This window comes from Sycon ciliatum, chromosome 1, assembly GCF_964019385.1.
Source record: "Sycon ciliatum chromosome 1, ocSycCili1.1, whole genome shotgun sequence".
Classification (NCBI taxonomy): domain Eukaryota; kingdom Metazoa; phylum Porifera; class Calcarea; order Leucosolenida; family Sycettidae; genus Sycon; species Sycon ciliatum.
Window position 1 is genome coordinate 21,143,497 of NC_088643.1, and position 20,228 is coordinate 21,163,724.

The 20,228-nt window shown below is 46.2% G+C and overlaps 3 protein-coding genes across 4 annotated transcripts in view; 1 reads left to right on the top strand and 2 right to left on the bottom strand.

Moving 5' to 3' along the window:
* Positions 1-1,818, bottom strand: part of LOC135817652 (regulator of nonsense transcripts 2-like) — a 36,216-nt gene extending 34,398 nt beyond the window's left edge. Inside the window, exon 1 of the mRNA XM_065330881.1 lies at positions 1,392-1,818. Coding sequence (XP_065186953.1) covers positions 1,392-1,573 — 182 coding nt within the window. The 5' untranslated portion in view covers positions 1,574-1,818. The remainder of the gene's footprint in view (positions 1-1,391) is intronic.
* Positions 1,819-3,213: 1,395 nt separating this feature from the next.
* On the bottom strand, positions 3,214-13,587 carry LOC135817673 (CTD nuclear envelope phosphatase 1 homolog). The gene is made up of 9 exons (XM_065330902.1): positions 13,344-13,587; positions 11,769-11,835; positions 11,240-11,306; positions 10,356-10,395; positions 9,570-9,641; positions 8,998-9,042; positions 8,714-8,785; positions 4,562-4,673; positions 3,214-3,959 (listed from the first exon to the last, which is right to left on the bottom strand). The coding sequence occupies exons 1-9, from the start codon at positions 13,416-13,418 to the stop codon at positions 3,814-3,816; spliced, it is 696 nt and encodes a 231-aa protein (XP_065186974.1). The 5' UTR covers positions 13,419-13,587; the 3' UTR covers positions 3,214-3,813.
* Positions 13,588-13,748: 161 nt separating this feature from the next.
* Positions 13,749-18,015, top strand: LOC135817691 (uncharacterized). 2 transcript variants are annotated; one of them, XM_065330925.1, is made up of 6 exons: positions 13,749-14,107; positions 14,206-14,271; positions 15,211-15,296; positions 15,530-15,647; positions 16,471-16,529; positions 17,155-18,015. In XM_065330925.1, the coding sequence occupies exons 1-6, from the start codon at positions 13,961-13,963 to the stop codon at positions 17,252-17,254; spliced, it is 576 nt and encodes a 191-aa protein (XP_065186997.1). In that variant the 5' UTR covers positions 13,749-13,960; the 3' UTR covers positions 17,255-18,015. The 2 variants fall into 2 exon arrangements, with proteins under 2 accessions (XP_065186997.1, XP_065187005.1); XM_065330933.1 differs by having other exon boundaries at positions 14,038-14,122.
* The last annotated feature ends 2,213 nt before the right edge of the window (positions 18,016-20,228 follow it).

Here is a 20,228-nt window from a genome sequence, read left to right on the forward strand (position 1 = left end):
ATAATAACTTCATAACTCGTACCTCATTGGTCCTTTCTCTTTACATGAATATGTACTGGCTCAACATCCGAGTTTGAAAAGTGACCTTACAGTGCCGTGTAACCATGCTGGTGAAACCGCCAACCTGGGTTTCCTGTGACTGCTTCAGGTTCCCATTCGCCATCTTCCACATGGGGATTGAGGAGGGGCATACTGTGTATGCAAAGTATTATCTTCTGACAGCTAGCTGTTTCGACGTAATGTACATATACAGTCAGACCTCGCTTATCCGGTCCTCTTTTATCCGGATACCTCGCCATCCGGAAGAAAATCACTGGTTACGGATTTACAGCATATGCCATGCATACATACAGTGTGTGTGTTCGATTATCCGGTTCCCTCGCCTATCCGGATATTTTTGTGGAAAACGGATGTGTGCGGTTAAGCGAGGTCTGACTGTACTAGAACGTCAACCCGACAATCACCACAACTCACTTTGCTAAGCAGTCTCTTTACTGCACTTGAACAACAATGAAACAACCAATATTTCAGCCTGGGGCCATCATCAGGATTGATTGGTAAGAGACAGCAAGGTGGACCTGGTGTATACAGTACATGAAAATACTACCACAAACAAGGCCGGTCCAGGAAGCTTGAGGTAGAGTGCTCAATGTACGAATGTACAGAGCAGTATACACACTCAACAGAGGCGAAAGGCTGTCTGATGATCGCTCCGATGCGTGAAACTTTAAGTTACAGCTAACACAGCCTTTCGCCTCTGTTGTGTGTGAAAAGACTACCATGTACATCAAGTGACGACACTACACCTATGGTACGAACACGATGCACTTACAATGTTGCACTAAGATCATGAGTTCATCACTGTCACTGACAAGGTGAGACTGGTGTGTGTGTGATGAAGAGGTGATGCAAAACATGTCAGAAACTAGACCGAGAAGATTTCACAACAACGTCTCTACAATACGAACACTAATAACTAGCCAGTCAACTTTGCTACAGGTCAAAAGGCAGCAGTTATCACTACTTCACACAGTACATATAGTGCACTGTTGTAGTTTGTGACACGATCGGCATCACCTCTCCATCATACGCATTATCTTAGTGCAGCATTGCAAGTGCATCGTTTTCACGCCATAGGTGACCACCTGATGTGCATTGCAGTCTTTACATGATTGTACTGTATATGCTAGGTCCATCTGACTGTTTGTTTCTTAATTAACAATCTTGATGACGGCCCCAGGCTGAAATATTGGTTGGTTTTTCCTTCTTTTTTCCCTTCTTTTATTTTATTTTATTTTATTTTCTGGTATGCCTGAAAAGCATGTTGCAACAGCATCCACGTATAAAAAAAACCTTTGAACTTGTTTCCATCTTATAATATCTGTTTGTACCTGGGATGTTTTTGTTTCTGCTGCTTTGGCCTGCCAGTTTCCTCACGGCGTCCGCCATCTCGACCAGAGTCTGGGTCTTTCCTGCGCTCTACGCGCTGTTCCTCTGCTGCACCTCTATCCCCATCATGCGACCGAGATTTTCCAGGAGGGCCACGTCCTTGGGGCCTTGACTTTGAGCTCATTACATTGACAGCACAGGCATTGGCTGGAAATTCTACTACAAGGATAACTTACAATTCCTGTTTTATTGGCAAAACACACGAAAAAAAGCCAACCTACTACCAACACTGGACTACGTCATAGGCACATTGAAAGACACTTTAGTCCTGACTCTTAACTTCTTGGAGTGATATTTAGACCATAAAATACATTACATTGCAAGCAGCTGAACTCTCGTCTTGAATACTTCGTAAATACTGTATGCAAATGCCAGCATGAAAAATCGAACTGACAAACGAGATCGAGACGCGTCGACGTCGACGCCTGTGTTCAAGCACGTCATACCTCCGCTAAGATTACGTCACTACCATTATTATTAATAAAAAAATTGGCAGGGCCTAGGGAGTGTACTCGTAGACCCGGGTGCTCGAATCAGAAACGATTTGACAGGTGTGCAATTTCTCATCTGTAAATCTCAACAATGTCAGAATATACTTTTGGAGAGGCGATGGAACAGGGAAGAGAGTCTGTCTTGACCCACCTAGCAGGAATTCAGAACCTGGGTGCGCTACAACACAAGCTACAGCACGCAGTAAAATAGTCGTATTTCCTTCGGATTTTTTACTTGAAAATTGGGTGCTCGAATCAGAAACAGCAAACTCGTCAGATCGTCTCCGATTCAAGCACACGGGTCTACCATCGTCTACGCTTGGTATGGCAGTTGAGGGCAGGGAGTAGTAACTTACTACTTCGTTTTTGAGAGCAAGATGGTCAGTGGAGCCGCAGATTCAGCAGGTCTTTGGCAGCACCGTACCGTGGACCCACATCCTCGAATCAAGGACCCAACAAAAAGTGGGTCGCGAGTATTTCAAAAACCGTTTACCGGGCAGCGCTGAAATTAATATTTGGCATACCGTTAGCGGGCCGTATGTTGATGGTATTTGTGAAAACTAAACGAAATCGGAACAAGTTTAGGTTTAGGTACAATTTCAGGGTGTTTCTGTTTTGGTACCCTGTGTCTCATTCGAGCACCCGGGTCTACGCGTACTGCATGTACGCGTAGATCTACGAGTATTTTACGACTCCCTGATTTATACTGCATGCATGCAGATAGATGCAGCATGCATGGTACATGGTGAAGATTATGAGTACTCGAGCACATCTGGTATACAGTCCATTTTAAAAACGCATGATTTTTGAAATATTTCAAATTTGGCTGGAGCTTTTTGAGAATGTTTTTCGGAATCTTGCTCAACAGCAAGTCAATCCACAGATTTCATGCACGGTTTTTTTAAATCCGTCTATACATGTATTTTTTTTAACGCACTATAGTATGATGTATGGTCCCAGTCCGAGAATCAAGAGAAAGCATGCATACGCCTGACCAAGAGTATATAAATGATGATTGTACTCTTGGTCTGACCAAGACTTGATTTCATTGAGCAGCAGTGGACAAGTAAGTTCTCGTAGTTCTTATACAAGAACCCCGCATCCACGAATATGATGCATTCGTGGTAGCCTCCTCACCCACACCGCCATGCACACCGCCATGCACACCGCCATGCACAGCACAATCATACTGATACATGTGCACACGGTGTGCGGCCGAGGTTGAGCCGCACACGGACCAGGAGGTCCCATCAAACAAGAGAGAAAAGGGCTCGGACTCGGACTTGAAGTAGCAAAGCAAATCCATTTGAAGAGTAACACACTGACATACTAATGATGTAGATAAGTTCCAGTCATAATAGAGTAGACAAACACACAAGTGGTTATAATGATAATGGTTGGAGGGAGATAGAAAACAAGATCGATAACCGTCGACGCGAGAATAGAAGGCAAAAAAAGATAGCCTTGTGCTGGCACCCCACCGGCCGCCAGCCATGGTGAGAGGATGGACTTTGTACATTGTGAAGAGAACAAACAACCAGAACAGCAGCGGAAAAGAGATCCGCCGTGAAAGATAATGATGAGCCGCCACTCGTGAAGCAACATACGTGCGAGTGTGAATGGAGGGGAGCAAATGAGCGCATAAAAACGATAGTTTCTGTCAACGCGCTCTCAAAGGCACTGACAAAAATCTACTTCAACTGATGACAAACCTATATCAACATGGAGGAGAGATGACACTCCAACATACCCACTATAACACATAAACACACACCGACACCGACACACAGGCGGCCAGAACACACACACACACACACGCGCGCGCGCGCACACACACACACACAGAAAGCGCAACACTGCGTAGCCCCAACAATCAGAACATGCCGTGAAGATGCAGATTCCTGCCCAGAACTGACCGCACGTCTCTTGTGAAGCGGAGCGCGTCTAGAACCGGCAGGAGGCTTAACAAAGCAGTGTCGCGCGAGTCGTTCACCCAGGACGGAATGGGAATGGCATTGTCTGATGTGAAAGAAAAAAATACAGAGAAGCATGGAATGAATGTGTGAAGCCAGGAACACCTAGAAAAAAAGAAGAAATTCATCAAACTGAAAAAAGATGACTATTGTAGACAAAGGTATAAAGTGAGAAAACACTTTTAAAAACATTGCTACAGTTTAACAATCAGGTAAAATGGCATGCTACGCGTAAAGCTTGCACCATGCAGAACAGAAAACACAGTCTGTCCATTAGTGCAATGAAACTTCCTGAAGAAATTCATCACATACATTTACCTACACTTCACTGCACACAGAGACAATTAGCTTGAGCTGCCAGCCGAGATTGCTACCCCATGAGCATCTCTCATTTCACCGCAATGCATTATCTTGGGTCTGCTCTGATTAATTCAAACGGTGACAGCCTAGCCTAGCAGTGCTGGACATGGTACAACTATGAGGAGAACTGAAAAAGCAGACAGCTCATGGAGTATTCTTGCAAGGAAACTAGAGAGAGAGAGTGTGTGTGTGGGGGGGGGGGGGCAGGGGCGCGCGCGCGTGTGTGTGTGTGTGTCCATGAGGCAGAGAGACAGACAGCAAGGTAGCGAGATACAACAAACCACTCACCAGGATTTCCTTTATACACAGATGGCGAGTTGTCAATGATCATCACATTAGCCAGGTCGGAGCAGATGGTCTTCAAATCTTTCGTGTAGCTTGCCGTTTCAAAGACACAGTGCTAGTAACACAAGACCACAAGAGAAAAAAAAAAGGAAAGACAGAGCGAGAAAGAAAGAAAGAGAGAGAGAGAGTGGGAGAGAGAGAGAGAGAGAGAGAGAGAGAGAGAGAGAGAGAGAGTGGGAGAGAAAGAGAAATAGATAGATAGACAGACAGACAGATACAAAGGAGTAATTTTGGCAATTGCCGGCATTTCACACGAAAAAGAGAAATAGGTTCAGTTCTGGACCTATTTCTCTTTTTTTTTTCGTGTAGATAGATAGATAGATAGATAGATAGAGCACAATGCGACATGTCTAGACACTACAGGAGTTGTGCGATCTTTCATGTAACTATATGCCCATTCACAATACCACTTTATGCGACGTGACATGCCACTTGCGGCAAGCTGTGACCGCGACACACAATACACTATCTTTTGGGTTTTCGCGACATCCCAATGCAGTGCATGTACTATGCAGTATGCATGTGCACCCAGAGTAGAAACTGCATTCCATTTCGTACAGCGTGCATCGCACATCGATGATCAACTCAAATTGGTATTACCGTATGTCAGCGCCTTTAAAGCCATGGCCTTATATTCGAAACACTGCTGTTTTCCTAGCTAATTTAGATGTAAAATCACTCACCCACTACGCCATGCCATAAAAGTCAAAGTCCACACAGAAATTTCAATCTAAATCCACTTGTTCACCCTTCCGGCTGGGCTGTAAGTTTGTTAGTATACTGTAAACCGTGAAATTATTGCCATGGTCTAATTTCTGCGAAATTCGCGACCGCGTGGAAATCGCGAAATTGAGACAGCGCGAAAAGGAGATCCATGGAGGGTGTAGCATGAATGCCACAGTAGCAAATTCTGCAATCGCAAAATTAAAACCTCGCAAACCTGTCCGGATTCTGAAAACGCGAACTATAAACGCTGCGAAAATTTCACGCTTTACAGTAGTACTTATTCCTTCATTTTTACAAAACCTACTTCGAATGTCATTTTATTTTAATGTCATTTTATTCATGGCTTTATAACCAGAGACTGGCTTTATAATCGAATATACCTCCATGGCTTTAAAGGTGCAGACATACGGTATGAATGCGCCTTTAGACTCACGAACCTATAGTCACAGGGCACGCGGTTCTGCCATATTCACAAGTCAAGATTACGCATGTTATACTTGTGCCGTATCATCGGAGGCAGAGTGTATTACACGGAACAAGAAGGCACACGGCTACTTGGTTGGCGCTCTGAGTTTCTTACAGTAGGCTAGCATCAGGCAACATAGAGACGCTGCTGCAACCACCAAGCCTTGTACCTTGTTGTTCTGTTTGCACGTACGTGTGACATATCCATAACAATACCTTAGGTCGCCATGTGACCAAGAAAGCATGCATACGTACAAATGTGTGTACATGCACATGTACTTCGAAGTAAAAAAAAAGAAGATATCCTCAAATCCAGCAGTTTGATTGCTTGAGGGGAAAATACTTGACTTGCACTGTCATAGCTGCTAGCTTTGCAGTTGAAGCAAAGACTGGAAAAGAGGACACACCCGTAGGCAACAGGCGCACACCGCCAACGCCATAACCCATTCAGCATAGTGACGTAGCAGTGTTACTGTGTATGGTTGACATTTTTGGAGCTCCGATATCGCCGTCATAATCATGCCCTCAACAGCCCTGGGCGGCTTATCGCCCCAGGAAATACGGAAAAGGGAATGTCTTCCTGGACCTTCCCGAAAGCCTTTACGCCTTTTGGAGCGCGAAGCGGTGAGTTACTCACTGCGTTGGAAACAAGTAGAGGTTCAAAAGAACCTGGCATTGGTATCCAATATGAAGGTCGACTTTGTAGGCTGACTTTAGATTCTATATCAGCTCAAGAAACACTGAGCTCAAGTGGAATTGTTGGGGGTGGTGAATGTGCTTCCGCCACACCCGCGATCGACACTAGGAACGTAACTGTCCACGTTCAAGAGGTACCACTGTGGGTGGGATTTGAGTGTATTCAGAATGCTTTGGCTAACTATGGAGAGGTGCTTGGGATTACCTTTGCAAAGACCCGCCTTCCCAGTAGAGTGTTTATTTTGAATGAGATTCGATTCGTCACCATACGACGAAAAGCGGAGAAAACAACCATTCCCTCCTACATTTCTGTCTCGGGGCGAAGGGTTCGAGTTTGGCATCACGGGCAACAGCAAACGTGTCGAGTTTGTGATAGGGTTGGACATGTTGCCAAAAATTGCACATCTACCGCAACCACGAAGACTACGACATCCCCACCGAATACGGATACAACCAGCAGCGCAGAATGTGCGGTGGATACGGGAACGGACCCCCGCAATTACGAGAGATCACCTCCACCAGTGAGCAACAACGCAGAATGTGCGGCGGCTACGGGATCTGACCCCCGCGCTTGCGAGAATTCAAATGCAAGTGAGCCCGGCCGAAACTAGTCCTTCAAAAGCCAAGGAAGTCCCATCGGGGCTCCCCACTGGCGAAACTACGCAGGCGGCAAAGGATGCGTTTTCCGCTGCTCACCCATCCTCCGCCGCCGTGACAGCCGCCTCCTCTTCTTAGAAGTCAAGATCCAATCTTCCAGATAAAACAGACGGCGGCAAGCCAGAAAACTCAGAAAGCACAGCAGATTCTCATGCCGACACCAACAGCATAAACTTAACGCAGACTGATCAAACAAACAACGGCACTAATCCTCGCCACAGTGATGACCCAATACCAAATTCTGAAAACTCCGTCGATGCAGGTTCAACAGCTACAGCAACACGAACGCCAACTCTTCTGGCAGCATCTCCTCCAACGATCCGATCACCAGCCACTTCCATGCCCTGTTCGTCCGTTTTCCCCTCCAAGAAACGTCGTCTCACCGAGTAGGATACGTTACGATCAGACTTTGCTAAAAGCTATTTGAAAAAAAAGAAACAATAAAAAATGGTCCGTGTGTGTCTACTAAACTGTCAAAGTGCAGTAAAGAAGATCTCCGAACTGACATATCTATCAACCCTTATCCGACCGTCAAAGTGGACAAATTCTCAGTCCCAGCGAAACACCGCGACTCATCTTCTTGATAACTTTAGTTTCCCTTGGGTGATATTGGCAATCTTGGGCTTTTCGGAAAGCTTGAGCCACGAGGAGTTCTCTAGAAACAGTTTCTAGCCTTCATTTGTAAGAGGAACAAAAATCCATCTCCAATTCCATTTTTTGAAGAGAAGCACGGCTCATCGACATGTGGACTATTTGTAATCTTAAATTTGTACTTTCCTGCTACACCTTTTGAATACTTATACCATCAGGGAAGCCTCCTGGCAAAGTTTCAGGAGGGCAATATAATCATTGCCAAAGTTACATCATTTGCAAACTTCTTTCAAACTTCTCTTTGGAACATGCTAAGACGCTCCGGTTTTTTTGCAAACGAATGGTGGGTCTTTCTAGCTTCATTTGAGTCCAAAATGGTGCAGATTCGATCAAAAAAGGTGAGTTACAGCTTATTAAAGTCATCGACGGATAGTCGTCGATTTTTGACTGGACGGTCGGATAAGGGTTAATGGGGAAGTTAAGCCTAATCAGATTTTCACCAGTTGTAGTCTTCGGGGTGCCGAGTCGAATGGTCTAACCGTTTTGGTCCGTGGAAGCTGAGACGCTCCGTTTCTCCTTTATTCTCAATTGAACTCGCCACTTCCACCCAAACTGGGTGACTGCGCCCTACTAGATGGGGATTTGTGTGCAAAATGTCACTAAAAGTGCCATTTCGTTCTTATAAAAGCACGGATGAACGCGACTGGCCCATATGTTGTAGTCTTTTGGACGCTGAGTCGACTGGTTTTGGTCCGAGAATGCTGCGTTTGTCTTCGCTCACTGCTGAGCTCATTACATGCCTGGTGCTTGTTTGTCCGAAAACACCCCTTGACATAGGCACTCCAGCCTCTGGGTTATCCGTAATTATCAATAAATATATAAATAAAGAAGCCATAAAGAAGCAAGTAAATAAAGAAGCCATAAAGAAGCCGTAACTTGTAGACACAGCAATGGCCATACCTGCCGATAGTAGCGTCTTCCAAGGATATTCCTGCCTGCATCAAGTCGGTCAGCAACAGCCGTACCGTACACCTAACCGCACATAAAAAGCACATAGAAACAGCGGGGCAGATATCAAACAGTGTTGCATCGCCAACCTTGATTGGGTGTGGGTCGCTGCTGCTCTCACTGCCACGTAATGGCCATACTGGAAGGTGATGCTACTGTTGGAAACAACGCTTTTCATGTGTGTGTTTCTTTCACCGTGTACTGATGCACTATGCTACTTGGTGCTTGGTACTAACCTCAAGGCTGGCTGTGAACACAACCACATCATACCATTTGCTAACCTGCGGTGAGCAGAAGAACAGAAAACAAACGCATCGCACGTCAAAGCATAGCATAGCACTTAGCACAAGACGTGGACGTGAGTGCCGAGTCCTAAAGACAATATAATCCTACAGCAGTGGCTGAATCACAAAGCAGCATGCTACTACATATACTACAGACATATTATGAGACCTCTTTCTGACTTTTTGGCGAATAAGAGGATGAGCACGAGTCGAATGCTCCTCCGTTGTCTTGGTTCGAGGAGCCGTAGGAACTCTGTAGAAAGCCACATTCGTGGCAAACTGTGCTTGTTCATCCATAAGCTGCTCCGAGCGGGACTCGTCTTGTGTTCGTTTCGTTGAGGAATGCGAAAAGATTCGTTTTATGTTCGTTTCATTGCGTAATGCAAAACGTCTCTACTGTGCTGTTTCGATTACAATAATGGTCAGAAGGTGCATATAACACCAGGTAGGCCATTGCAATGTAGGATCTCGACATTCTGAATTCCCATCGCTGCCAGGAAAGAAGCCAGGAAAGAATAACTTACTTGCTCAAGGAAGTAGTCGACATGCGGACGTTTATGAACGAAGAATCTGACAGGGTGCCTATGGATCATAACCTGCCAAGAACAAGGAATAGTGGACAGAGAGACAGCCACACGAGGTCAAACAGACATACACATACACGGCTATACAGGTGCGCATGCAAGAGTGCACCAGCAAAACAATGCGTGCCCTAAAGAGACGCACTCTGCAAGCACAACAACGTAGTACACGGCATCACAGCAAGCACAGCGAGGTCGAAAGGAGTACCGTAGTGACGCGCATATAAGCACATGTGCCTATACCCGGGCATAAGCGCATCCTCACAAATAAGCGCATGGGCTCATAAGTGAACCTACAAGTAAATGCAGTCCATCCCGTGACACACAGACACCACAAAACACCATGTTCACATAGTTCAATGTGTATTGCGGTATTGCATTATGTGCATAATTATGCAAGGTACCAGTACACTAGCAACTCAAGCGCATGCGCCTATGTGTGAGACAAAACGACCCGCAAAAAATAGCAAATAACGCAAAAACTCACTCATAAGCGCGCGCATGGGCCTTTATGTGCGTCACTACGGTATACCTCTTCGAATTAGTGGAGAATTCAGAAATCCTTTGCAAGAATAGAGCGTGGGCTACCCACCCAATACTATAAGCACGAGCTGATTCTCTTTCTACACATACTTGACAGATGCTGACCTTCTTCAGCAGAACTAAATGCTCATGGCAATCAGCACTGGCCAATACTGCAATGACCAAACACAACATCCTTCAACTTACCCTGATGACGAAGTCTGGCTGCGAGTATTTCATGGGTTGCCTACAAGTGCAGCATTAGGACAGGACAAGGAATATGTTTAGATAATAACATAGCGTGCATCATGGTGCACACGTGATGGTGCTGTGCAGAACAGCACAATGCCATCACACATGCATGCCAATACTGGCCATCGTGATACACAGAACAGCACAATACCATCACGCATGCATGCCAATACTGGCCATCGTGCTGCACAGAGCAGCACAACACTATCACACATGCATGCCAATACGGCCATCGTGCTGCACAGAACAGAACAGCACCATCACACATGCATGCTAATACTGGCCATCGTGCTGCATAGAACAGCACAACACCATCACGCATGCATGCTAATACTGGCCATCGTGCTGCACGAAACAGCACAGCACCATCACGCATGCATGCTAATACTGGCCATTGTGCTGCACAATAACAATGACACAGCTGGCTTACAATGCTGCTGCGAGACATGGTTGACTGCACAGCCCAGTGCTCGGCGTGCACACATCCAGCAGTGTGCCCACAGGTAGATACCGTATTTTCTGAAATTGGGGCCGGTCTTTTATTACCGCCTGTCTAAAATAAGTGAAACATCATTTTTGGACCTTTCCGTGGATTTTCTTCAAATCAGGCGAAAATTTAGGGCTCGTACACTAGTAAGCGCCCCGGCCAGTATTGCCGGAAATACGGTGCATGGACCAGAGGTAGGATTTCACTCCAGTGCATCTTTCCTATGGGCAAAGAGCGCAACACATACTATTGGATAGCTCGGAACTAGAAGGAACGTCCGGTGCAATCCAAAAGAACATACTCAAAGATGACACAACTGCAATGTGCTGCCCGAACATATACTGGTACTTACCCATCCAAATGTGAGTGTATTAGCGTCTCGTCAAGATCCAAAACTAGTGTTTTACGAACCACCAGCTCTACAAACGCAAACATCACAGTAGCAATCACGAACGAGTCGAATAGAACGCATGAAACATGGGATATTGGACACACAGTTCATGACAAGTGCCCGGGCAAATGCGTATAGGCAATGGCCAGGAGAACAGGTTTCCTGAGTGGCAAGGCGAGCACAGTCTACTGAAACACAACCGGGCATGAACATGAGATGTGATTTCGCGAGTGGCAAGTGCATGATATGAGTATACAGTGAAACCTATCTAAGACGACCGACCTCTCAAGGCACCTTCAAAACGTGGTCTCTGTTACCAGGTGGTCTCCTTATCCAGGATCATTTGCCTGGAAACCTTATCCGAGTGACCGCTTTGACAGGTTTTACTGTGGGCTTGGATAGCACGGGACATACAATGTACGCAGTGCAGGACAAGGTAACGTGCATGCCATCACCTTGCACGGAAATGGGTCAACAGCCTACAACTGACCTAGTCGCGAGTGGAGTGCCGGAGTTAGCGGGAAATCATGGTAACGAATTGTTTGAAATTCCTGAACCTAGGGAAACACAAACAAAAAATTGCCCAACACAAGTACAAGCTTGAACACAATCATGCAATCTCAGAATTACACACAATGGACATACAAATGACATACAATTGACGCAAGTACACACTAAGACTTCCAAGAGTTATTTCACATCTAGGTACACTCGCAGATTGAGTACACTCAGCATATACATGGTTGTGTTGTGTGCGCATGATCCAAAAGCCCTTCTCTGGCACAAAGCCTGGACTTGAGTCGGAGATAGTACTGCATATACATGGTAATGTTGTGTGCGCATGATCCAAAAGCTCTTGCCTGGCACAACAACACATGGACTTGAGTCGGAGATAGTGCTACAGTACTATTAGGCGCCGAAGAACGGAGTGCCGCAGAATGAACAGGGTGGAATTTCACCAAGCACAGCACACTGATACATACATGGTGACTCCATGCGCATAGACTGGTGTACATGAAAAAATTAATAAGAATGGCCTAGCTACGACTGGTGTACATGAAAAAAATAATAAGAATGGCCTAGCTACGAGCCCCCCCCCCCCATTCTTTGGCACCCGACCATACTGTACTGGCTTTTCAAAGAGGGCATAGGGTGCATATATTATACTATCTGTAGACTGTGCTTCTATGGGAAAGCGTGTTATAAGAATGTGCTCACATTTTATTATCGCTACTGCCGGTCTTCCACGGCAATGCGAGGTAGTGTATGATTGTAGAAAGGTGTCAAGCCACTACATATCAGTCCCTGGTATCAGGGGTTTCATGTGCAGCAATACGCGACAGTGCTACAAAGCGCTACGAAGTGCTGATCGACTATGACCCCCTTCATTCGCAAGGTGAGCCTCTACCATTTCCAAGCGAAGAAAAAAAACGGCAATAGTCTTATCAAGTACATGTACTACAAAAAAAGTACACGAACATACTGTCGTGGACATGGAAATCCGGTCGGAGGCCAAGCGGACCCAGGGCGCTGGACATTCAGCCGTGAGTACACATACATGGGCGGCAGTAGCTGTGAACACATCACCTCACAGCATGCTAGCAACGAGTTACGTTCTGATTGCACTGAGGGCGCCGGCCCCGGTCATTCGACCGGATTTCCATGTCCATGACAGTACATGTATAGACGAGGCTATTAATTTTATGTGGAGACTACAGTAGTGAATGCAACTGCACTTGATCAAAGTGGATACATGTACATTCACTAGCTAACATGGTTAACATGTTATGCTTTTTCAAGATGAGTTTGGACGCTACGTGCAGCTTCATTATAACCAATTATGTTGTGGGCTAACAGCCACACCTCAAATTGCACTGCTTTCTACACTTTACTCAAAATTCAAACACTTTTTCATTCGTGTTATAATTTTTCATACGTGTTTTTTCTCAGTAAGAATGTAATCATCAGGACAGAAGATTAAGACAGCGCTAAATGAAAGAAATGGAATGTACAGATCTCCCACATCTTCGATGCAAGAGCACCATGTGCTCACCACGGAACTCACATTTTTGTAGTGCTTATTTATACAACTCCATAAGAAAGAGCACAGCTGTAGAATTGCTCGGACTATGCTCCACATCCTTAGTTAGGTCAGCTCATTTCCTTTGCTTGTCGCTGAGGCAGAGAAGCCGGGTGGCAGAAGTCCCGAGCGATTCAAATTATAGGAGCTGAAAGGTAATCATTTCCCAAAATAGTTCATCACATTTGCATTGACAAAATCCACATCACAAGTTTTGCTGTGGAGTGGAAGGCAAGCAAAACAAAACCTACTTGAAATCAAAAGAACGCAGCGTCGTACCGGTTACGTTCGTGATTTTCAAATTTTTCATTGACAAGTGCACGTGGACGTGGCTGCTACGTCATGTGTAGCATCTTTCAAAATTAATAGCTGGCTGCACTCGAAATCAGGTCCAGATTCCAGAAAATGAAAATAGTCGAAATACATCTTCTCCAAACCTCGAGTGTAGTGATCAGTGAATTCATGAAGCCAGAAACTAACTGTTACTTATCCGACGTGCTTGTTGTTGTACTCATCTTCAGTTCATTCTGTTAGCAGATCACCCTGTGCGCGAATACTCTCCATATCTGTGAGCAAATTCTGTTCTGAGGCTGACATTCAACATGCAGTATTTCAGTGGTTGGGCTGGAAAAGCTGATGAGCCAGACGCTGAAGAGGGAAAATCTGCTGAGGGAGCAGGGGAGGACAATTCCTGGATGCATGGCTCTTGGTTCGCGAAAGCTCAAGAAGATCCGTGGATGCCAGCCTTGGTACACTAATGCATGGTTCGTCATTTACTTTACCTCCATCGATTTAGAATCCCTCATACCATGTGTTTTTTTCTTTGTGTTCGATTGCTTTATGTTAGTCGCGCAAACAACGCTTGATGGGCTTCATACTTTGCCTGTTGGCTGGTGGATTCTGCTTCTTAGTAGTAAGCAATGCCTGTGCTAATGCACTGACACAACATTGAAGCATTGAAGCACCTATGCACCGAGGATGAAGGGGGAAATGTGGGAGACGTGCACTTCCCGACAAGCATTGAAGAAGAGATAGTGTTGCCGTGAGGTTCAACCATTGGCAATCATTCCTGTACAGTAAAACCTGCCCTAACCGGACGCCTTTGGTGCAGCGGAAATTGTCCTGATATGACAGGATTCCACTGGATCCAGAGATGCAGGTTCGATCTACAGCACTTTGGTGCATGAAATTTGTCCAGTCAATACAGGATTCCGCTTCGTGCAGGGTCCGGCAAACGCAGGTTTTACTGTGCACCCGTAGTACATTCCGGTTCTCCAGTTCGGTTCTGGATCGTGTATTCCTAAACCGCACCATATCCTGCATACCGGGGAGATGACACAAGACAGTATCCACATTGTCCGTGGCCTGTGCAATTCGCGATCTCGCAACCTTGACCTGCTGCCCCCCCCCCCCCCCCCTGAATTCTGCCCAGCTCAACAATACTATTATGTGAGCATGCATGAATGGGCCCTGCCCCAAGGGCGACAGGAACGGGCGGCCCATGAGCGAAGCCCACATCCTTCCACGTTCCAGTTGCATGTGTTGCCTCCCTAGATGCTACGACTCCCTGCTGTAACTATACTACTGGTAATTGTGCGCATGTGACACATGCATGCGCACACGCACACACACACACACACACACACTCGCGCACGCACACACATACTCACACACACACTCGCATGCACACACACACGCACGCGTGCACACACACAGACTAGTTAGTAATTACCTATGAAGAGACCTTGGTCCCCAAAGTACGGCGATAATGTGTAGAAGAGGAAGAACAGTTTCCTACTGTCAATGAGCCGCTGGACTTATTATTTTTATGATGTTGTTCTTCCTTGCGTAGGCATTCATGATACTGCCAGTTCTGATCCTGAAAGCGAGAAAGTTTGCTGTCCTTTATACGTTGGGGAGCTTGTTCAGTGTTGGAAGGTATGTATTTTAATAATTTTATAGTGACCTCATAGATCTTACGATGCAACAACAGTGTTTGCGGTTATCCTGGCAGGAGAGCAGCTGTCATGAAGTCACGTAGTTGCTTCGTTTCGATCAAGTATCCTTATGCCGTGTTGGGGACCGGCACAGATGAGCAGAAAACAATCACGTTAAATACGAAGTACAGTGAAGCCATTGTCATTGTTTGCCTGAATGTTTTCAAACTCCAGCTTTGCCTTCCTGTGGGGGCCGTACAGTTTGCTGAAGCACCTCCTGTCACCAGCTGTCTTGCCATACTCGGGTCTCTGCGCCGTCAACATGGCCGCCACTCTGTATTGTGGAATGTCGGTGAGAGCTCGCATGCGAATCTATGTGCTATGCTGAAACGGGACGGGTACAGGCTGGGTACAGTTTCTGTAGGGACATTTGAGGCTGTATGAAAAGGAGGGAATCGTCTGCTGACTTACCTAACATAGGGTCTTGTCTTGTGTGTTAAAAGCCTCATATAGACGCCTGTTTTGAATACAAGCCTGCTTTTCAAGATGAGCAGTTGGCACACGACTCTGGCTTTAGTCTTGACATACATAGTAACAAGAGTCCATAACCCCCAGAGTGTGCAACGCCACACAAATCTCTGTCACGACTCGTTTTCAACATTACGTCATTTTTCATGTAGCTGCGCGTGCAGGCCGCGGCATTCCCTACATGAAAATGACGTAATGTTGAAAACGAGTCGTGACAAGACCCTATCGCGCGTTACACACTCTGGGGGTTATGGACTTTTGATAGTAATACCTGGTTTGAATCGGAATCCTAGCACTGACATCAGCTTCGACAGTAATACGCTCGGCATTTATACGCGCCGAATACGGTATGTAGCAGACATGAGCACGTCTACCATGAGAGAACAGCACCATGTTTCGAACCATGAAAGCTCCGAACTCAATGTGGCAGGTGTCTGTACATATACCGTGCGCTAGTAGCAATACTGCAGTAGAGTGTTTTAGTGGTACACTGAAGCAAATTTAGTTTTTGTTTGTTCACCACTTTTATCGCTATCATCCTTTTTACACAGGCTCTTTTTTGTAGCTGTTTGCACCTGCAGTGCTGGAAGCAATGGTTTATTTAAAATTTACTTGTATTGCTGGCTCGCTTTTTGCATCCTCTGCAGCTCCACAGCACTATTCTGACGATAGTGTTCGCCGGCCTTCAGATCCTATCGCTTGCGTAGTAAGTATGTAGTGTGGAATTACGTCACTGTCATGCTTCGGCATTCTAAATGATGATAAACCAACCTGAATAACAGTCGACCCCATGCTACTGTACTGTTAAGTTGCATGAGGAGGATCCTGACCCTGTACTACTTCTGTGCGACTGCTGCTGTTCTAAGTATGCACCGCAATGCCAGTAGATATTATGGGCCCGTATGCCGCAGTACTAATACGTTAGGGGCCAGTCTAATGTCCCTCGCTGTGCTGCATTGGTGTATACTTGAGTTACAATGGAGTCCGCCACACCCTGTAAATTTGGAAAATTGGATCAGGTTGGGATTGATTTATGTTTTGTGTAATTCCGACCAACCGACTAATTTCTATACGATTTCTGAATTTCATGCCATTTGCCGCTGATAAGCCCATTGCGCATTGCCAAATATGGAGTGCATAAGTAATGCACGTGATCTCGTGAGTACACTGGGATCAGGAGTGCACTGTTCAACACCCCACACGATCATGCCCAGGTCACCGGCCAGGTGGCTGTGTGGGGTGTTTATGTCTTTATGATGCGAATAATTACGTCATTGCGCAATGGGCTTATACGCTGGTGCGCTTCTTTGCCACTCTACTGTGTGTTCCAGCTTTGTTCTCAGCTACATCCCAGGTGGAACTGCCGGCTTAATGTTCATGGGGAAGGTGGCGAGAAAGGCTGCAACGTCCACCATCGGGACGATCATGTGACTGTGAATAGCTGGCATCCGTGAAATACGTCTTGGAAGCAACAGGCAGCGCACGGGTGTTATTATCATCCCGGACATTGCCGCTCTCCCTTGCTGGATGTGGTTCATGCGTTGAACTTCCGCAGCAGTGAGATATCTCCAGTCAACCCGCCGCTGCGAAGCTCTTTGAACAAGAGCACCAGTGCCAGCAGGAGGAGTGCCAGGCCACAGTTGAGTGAAACATTTCGCGAGCAATTGGTCTATTCGCAGGAACCCATGCTCTCCCAGGAAATACCAGTTCACTGTTTCAAGGTCTGCAGAGCGTAATAATTTAATTGTATCTGTGACACCAACAAACAGGTGGACCTACATAAAAGGCGTTTTCACCCAGCAAGGCAAAGAACTGTTGCACTTTAATTTGTTTAAGACTCGGTCTTGCCCATTGGTGCCTTTAGTTACCATGCAGTTGGCCTCTTACAAAACGCTCGTTTTCCACAAATTGTCATCTTGCACAATGATACATGGCTACCAATTAGTGTTGGCCCTTTCTGTGTTCAATAATGATAAAACTCCGAGCTGAGCAGGCTCCAGGATCGACATTGATACGTTTTTTAAATATATGCCCTCTTGCTAGCTGGTTTAGCGAAGACTTTCCAACCCTCTGCTTATTAATTAATATACGGCCCACTAGTGTTCGCCTGTGTTTTTGTTTCCCGCGTCTATTTTTAAATTTGTGTAAAATAAACAGACGTGCAGTGTTTGTTATGTATGCACTGTATCCGAGATGGCGACTCCAAGGCGTACCGGTAGCTACTGTCAAGAGTCCATAATAATTATGGACTCTTGGACTCTTGCTACTGTTTATCTTGCTCATACTAGTCATGGTCATAGCTGCACAGTGGTGGCCTGGACTCCCTAGAGCCAGAGTGTGCAGCAGAAGTCGGCTCATCTGTGCACGATGTTGGACTCTCGTCCACAATCTCGTTTGTTTTTGCAAGACCATCGCACCAATCGACGCAGGCTGTCACCCATGCCTTTCGTGCTTGCTACGGGCACAAACACATCGCACTGGCGATCCGTAGTTTCCTAATCTCATTTCTATTAGTGAACCGTGAACGAACGATGCATAGTTATTTTACTCCAAGGCCGAAGAAGGGCTTGCCGCTTACTATAGAGTGTGACTTGCAATACTACTCTCAAGTGGATACAGACATGGGATCCTGATAATGTTGAAGCCCAAATTACCCTGGAAACAACTCGTAGTTGTATCAGGGAGTAGCAACTAATTACTTACTACTCCCTGGTTATATCCAAACATGAACCCAAACACAACATGACATCAGAATGGCAGAATACTCGCAATGCCACGCCGAGTTGCAGCATGCACTATCGACACGGATTTTGCGCACTCTACGCTATACATGGCTAGCAGGGTCTGTTCGCGCGTGCATTGCTGACAACGGATCATTGCTGACCAGTACAGTATACATGCATTAAACGTCAAATTACGCTTTGCTGACTTAGAATATTCAGCAGGAATCCACCCAATTTCCATCTACTACCAGGCTGTGCTTATAATGTTTCGAAATGTGGTCACGGTGTGCTAGTAATCATGGAGACCTGCGCTTATAATAGAGAATATTATGGTATGTTGTGGGACTTCTACCATGGCGAACTCGCTAGGAGAAAGATGTGAAGCTGGACTGAAAAAGGGGAAAGAAAAGTTAGACCACCCCAGAAATGTGTTGAAAATCGAAAGCACACCGCAATGTGTTTGAATTAATTATCGTGATTCCACCTGGATTAAACCGACGCGCACTCATTTCGACAAAACAAATCACGATCAAAGCACTTTGTTACATCAGTCGGAGTGTCTGGCTCTCCGTGTAGAACAGGAACAACTAGCAGTAAGCATGAGTGAGCACTGACAACTAGCCTCTAGTCGGAGTGCACACAGTGGATGGCCAACTGGACTTGTAATGAGTCGAGTGCCTTCAATCAGGTCTTGCTTGCACTGGTAGAAGCTGCTTTGATCATAGCATCCTTGCACGCCCTTGCGCACTCGCTAAGGCCGCCACTATACTGAATGCGCGCAACGGCCCAGCCACTTTTCTTCAGCAGGGAGACCTTGCGTTCTGAGACACCGTTGAGCTTCTGTGAATTCTTCAGTTGATCTACGTACATCGCGAATAGCACTGCGACAGGAATACCGGCCCGGTCGTAAGTAGCATCTCCGGAGACGTTGGAAACATCCAACGTATCGGGCCATTGGGCTAAGAAGCCGGTGTCCGGATCAATTATCCCGCATACCCACGCGTAACCTGCGCCTGGTACATGCACTGCTGTTCGAAGTCCTGGCGCCAGGGTTTGTATATCTTGCGCCACGGTTCCGAATCCTGTTAGCAGGTCAATGTTGGTGCCAACCGTGTGAAGCAGCCAGTCAAGGTGAGGTGGAGCGAGATGTACGAGCTGCTCTAACAGACTCAACCAAAAGTATGAATACAACGCAGGGTGCGTTCCCATGCCCGCTTGGTCGAGTAACTCCCACATTCTAGACATCGTTAGTGCAGGTGGTTCCAGGCCTTGGCCTACGTACGCCCAGTTGAAGACGATGTATTGGTGCACGTTGTCCGTGTGCTCAAAGCTGCTGTCTGGTCTCTGCACCTCCCGCTCCACCATGTCGAACAGCTCCGTAACTGGATATCGCATGTAGCTGAACAAATAGAGAAAGTACTGGGCGTCCACGACGCCTTGCACCTTACCTGAATGCACTAAGCAAAGGAGGTATTCCGCGAAACTGCTCAGAAACGCTCTGTGATAGATGTTCAGCTTAATGGTGGCGCGAGCAACCCTGGCAATGAGCTGTTGTTGCCGTTCGTTTTCTGGCACACCATAGGAGCCGAGGAGGATGGCAAGGTTATCATAGCATTTAATAACTAAAGCCATGCTTATGGCAGATTGTGGGGGTACTTTCAGTCCCAGCGCATGGATCAGCT

What these genes read in the sequence shown, in the direction of transcription:
- LOC135817673 (XM_065330902.1), bottom strand. Translation starts at nt 13,418, where the DNA reads ATGTGGAGCATAGTCCGAGCAATTCTACAGCTGTGCTCTTTCTTATGG. An exon ending in GGCACTCCACTCGCGACTAG is followed by an intron (nt 11,307 to 11,768) that starts GTCAGTTGTAGG and finishes TTGCGTTTGTAG; the next exon opens with AGCTGGTGGTTCGTAAAACA. An exon ending in ATACACTCACATTTGGATGG is followed by an intron (nt 10,396 to 11,239) that starts GTAAGTACCAGT and finishes CTGCACTTGTAG; the next exon opens with GCAACCCATGAAATACTCGC.
- LOC135817691 (XM_065330925.1), top strand. Translation starts at nt 13,961, where the DNA reads ATGCAGTATTTCAGTGGTTGGGCTGGAAAAGCTGATGAGCCAGACGCT. An exon ending in GTGGATTCTGCTTCTTAGTA is followed by an intron (nt 14,272 to 15,210) that starts GTAAGCAATGCC and finishes TTCCTTGCGTAG; the next exon opens with GCATTCATGATACTGCCAGT. An exon ending in AGCTTGTTCAGTGTTGGAAG is followed by an intron (nt 15,297 to 15,529) that starts GTATGTATTTTA and finishes TTCAAACTCCAG; the next exon opens with CTTTGCCTTCCTGTGGGGGC.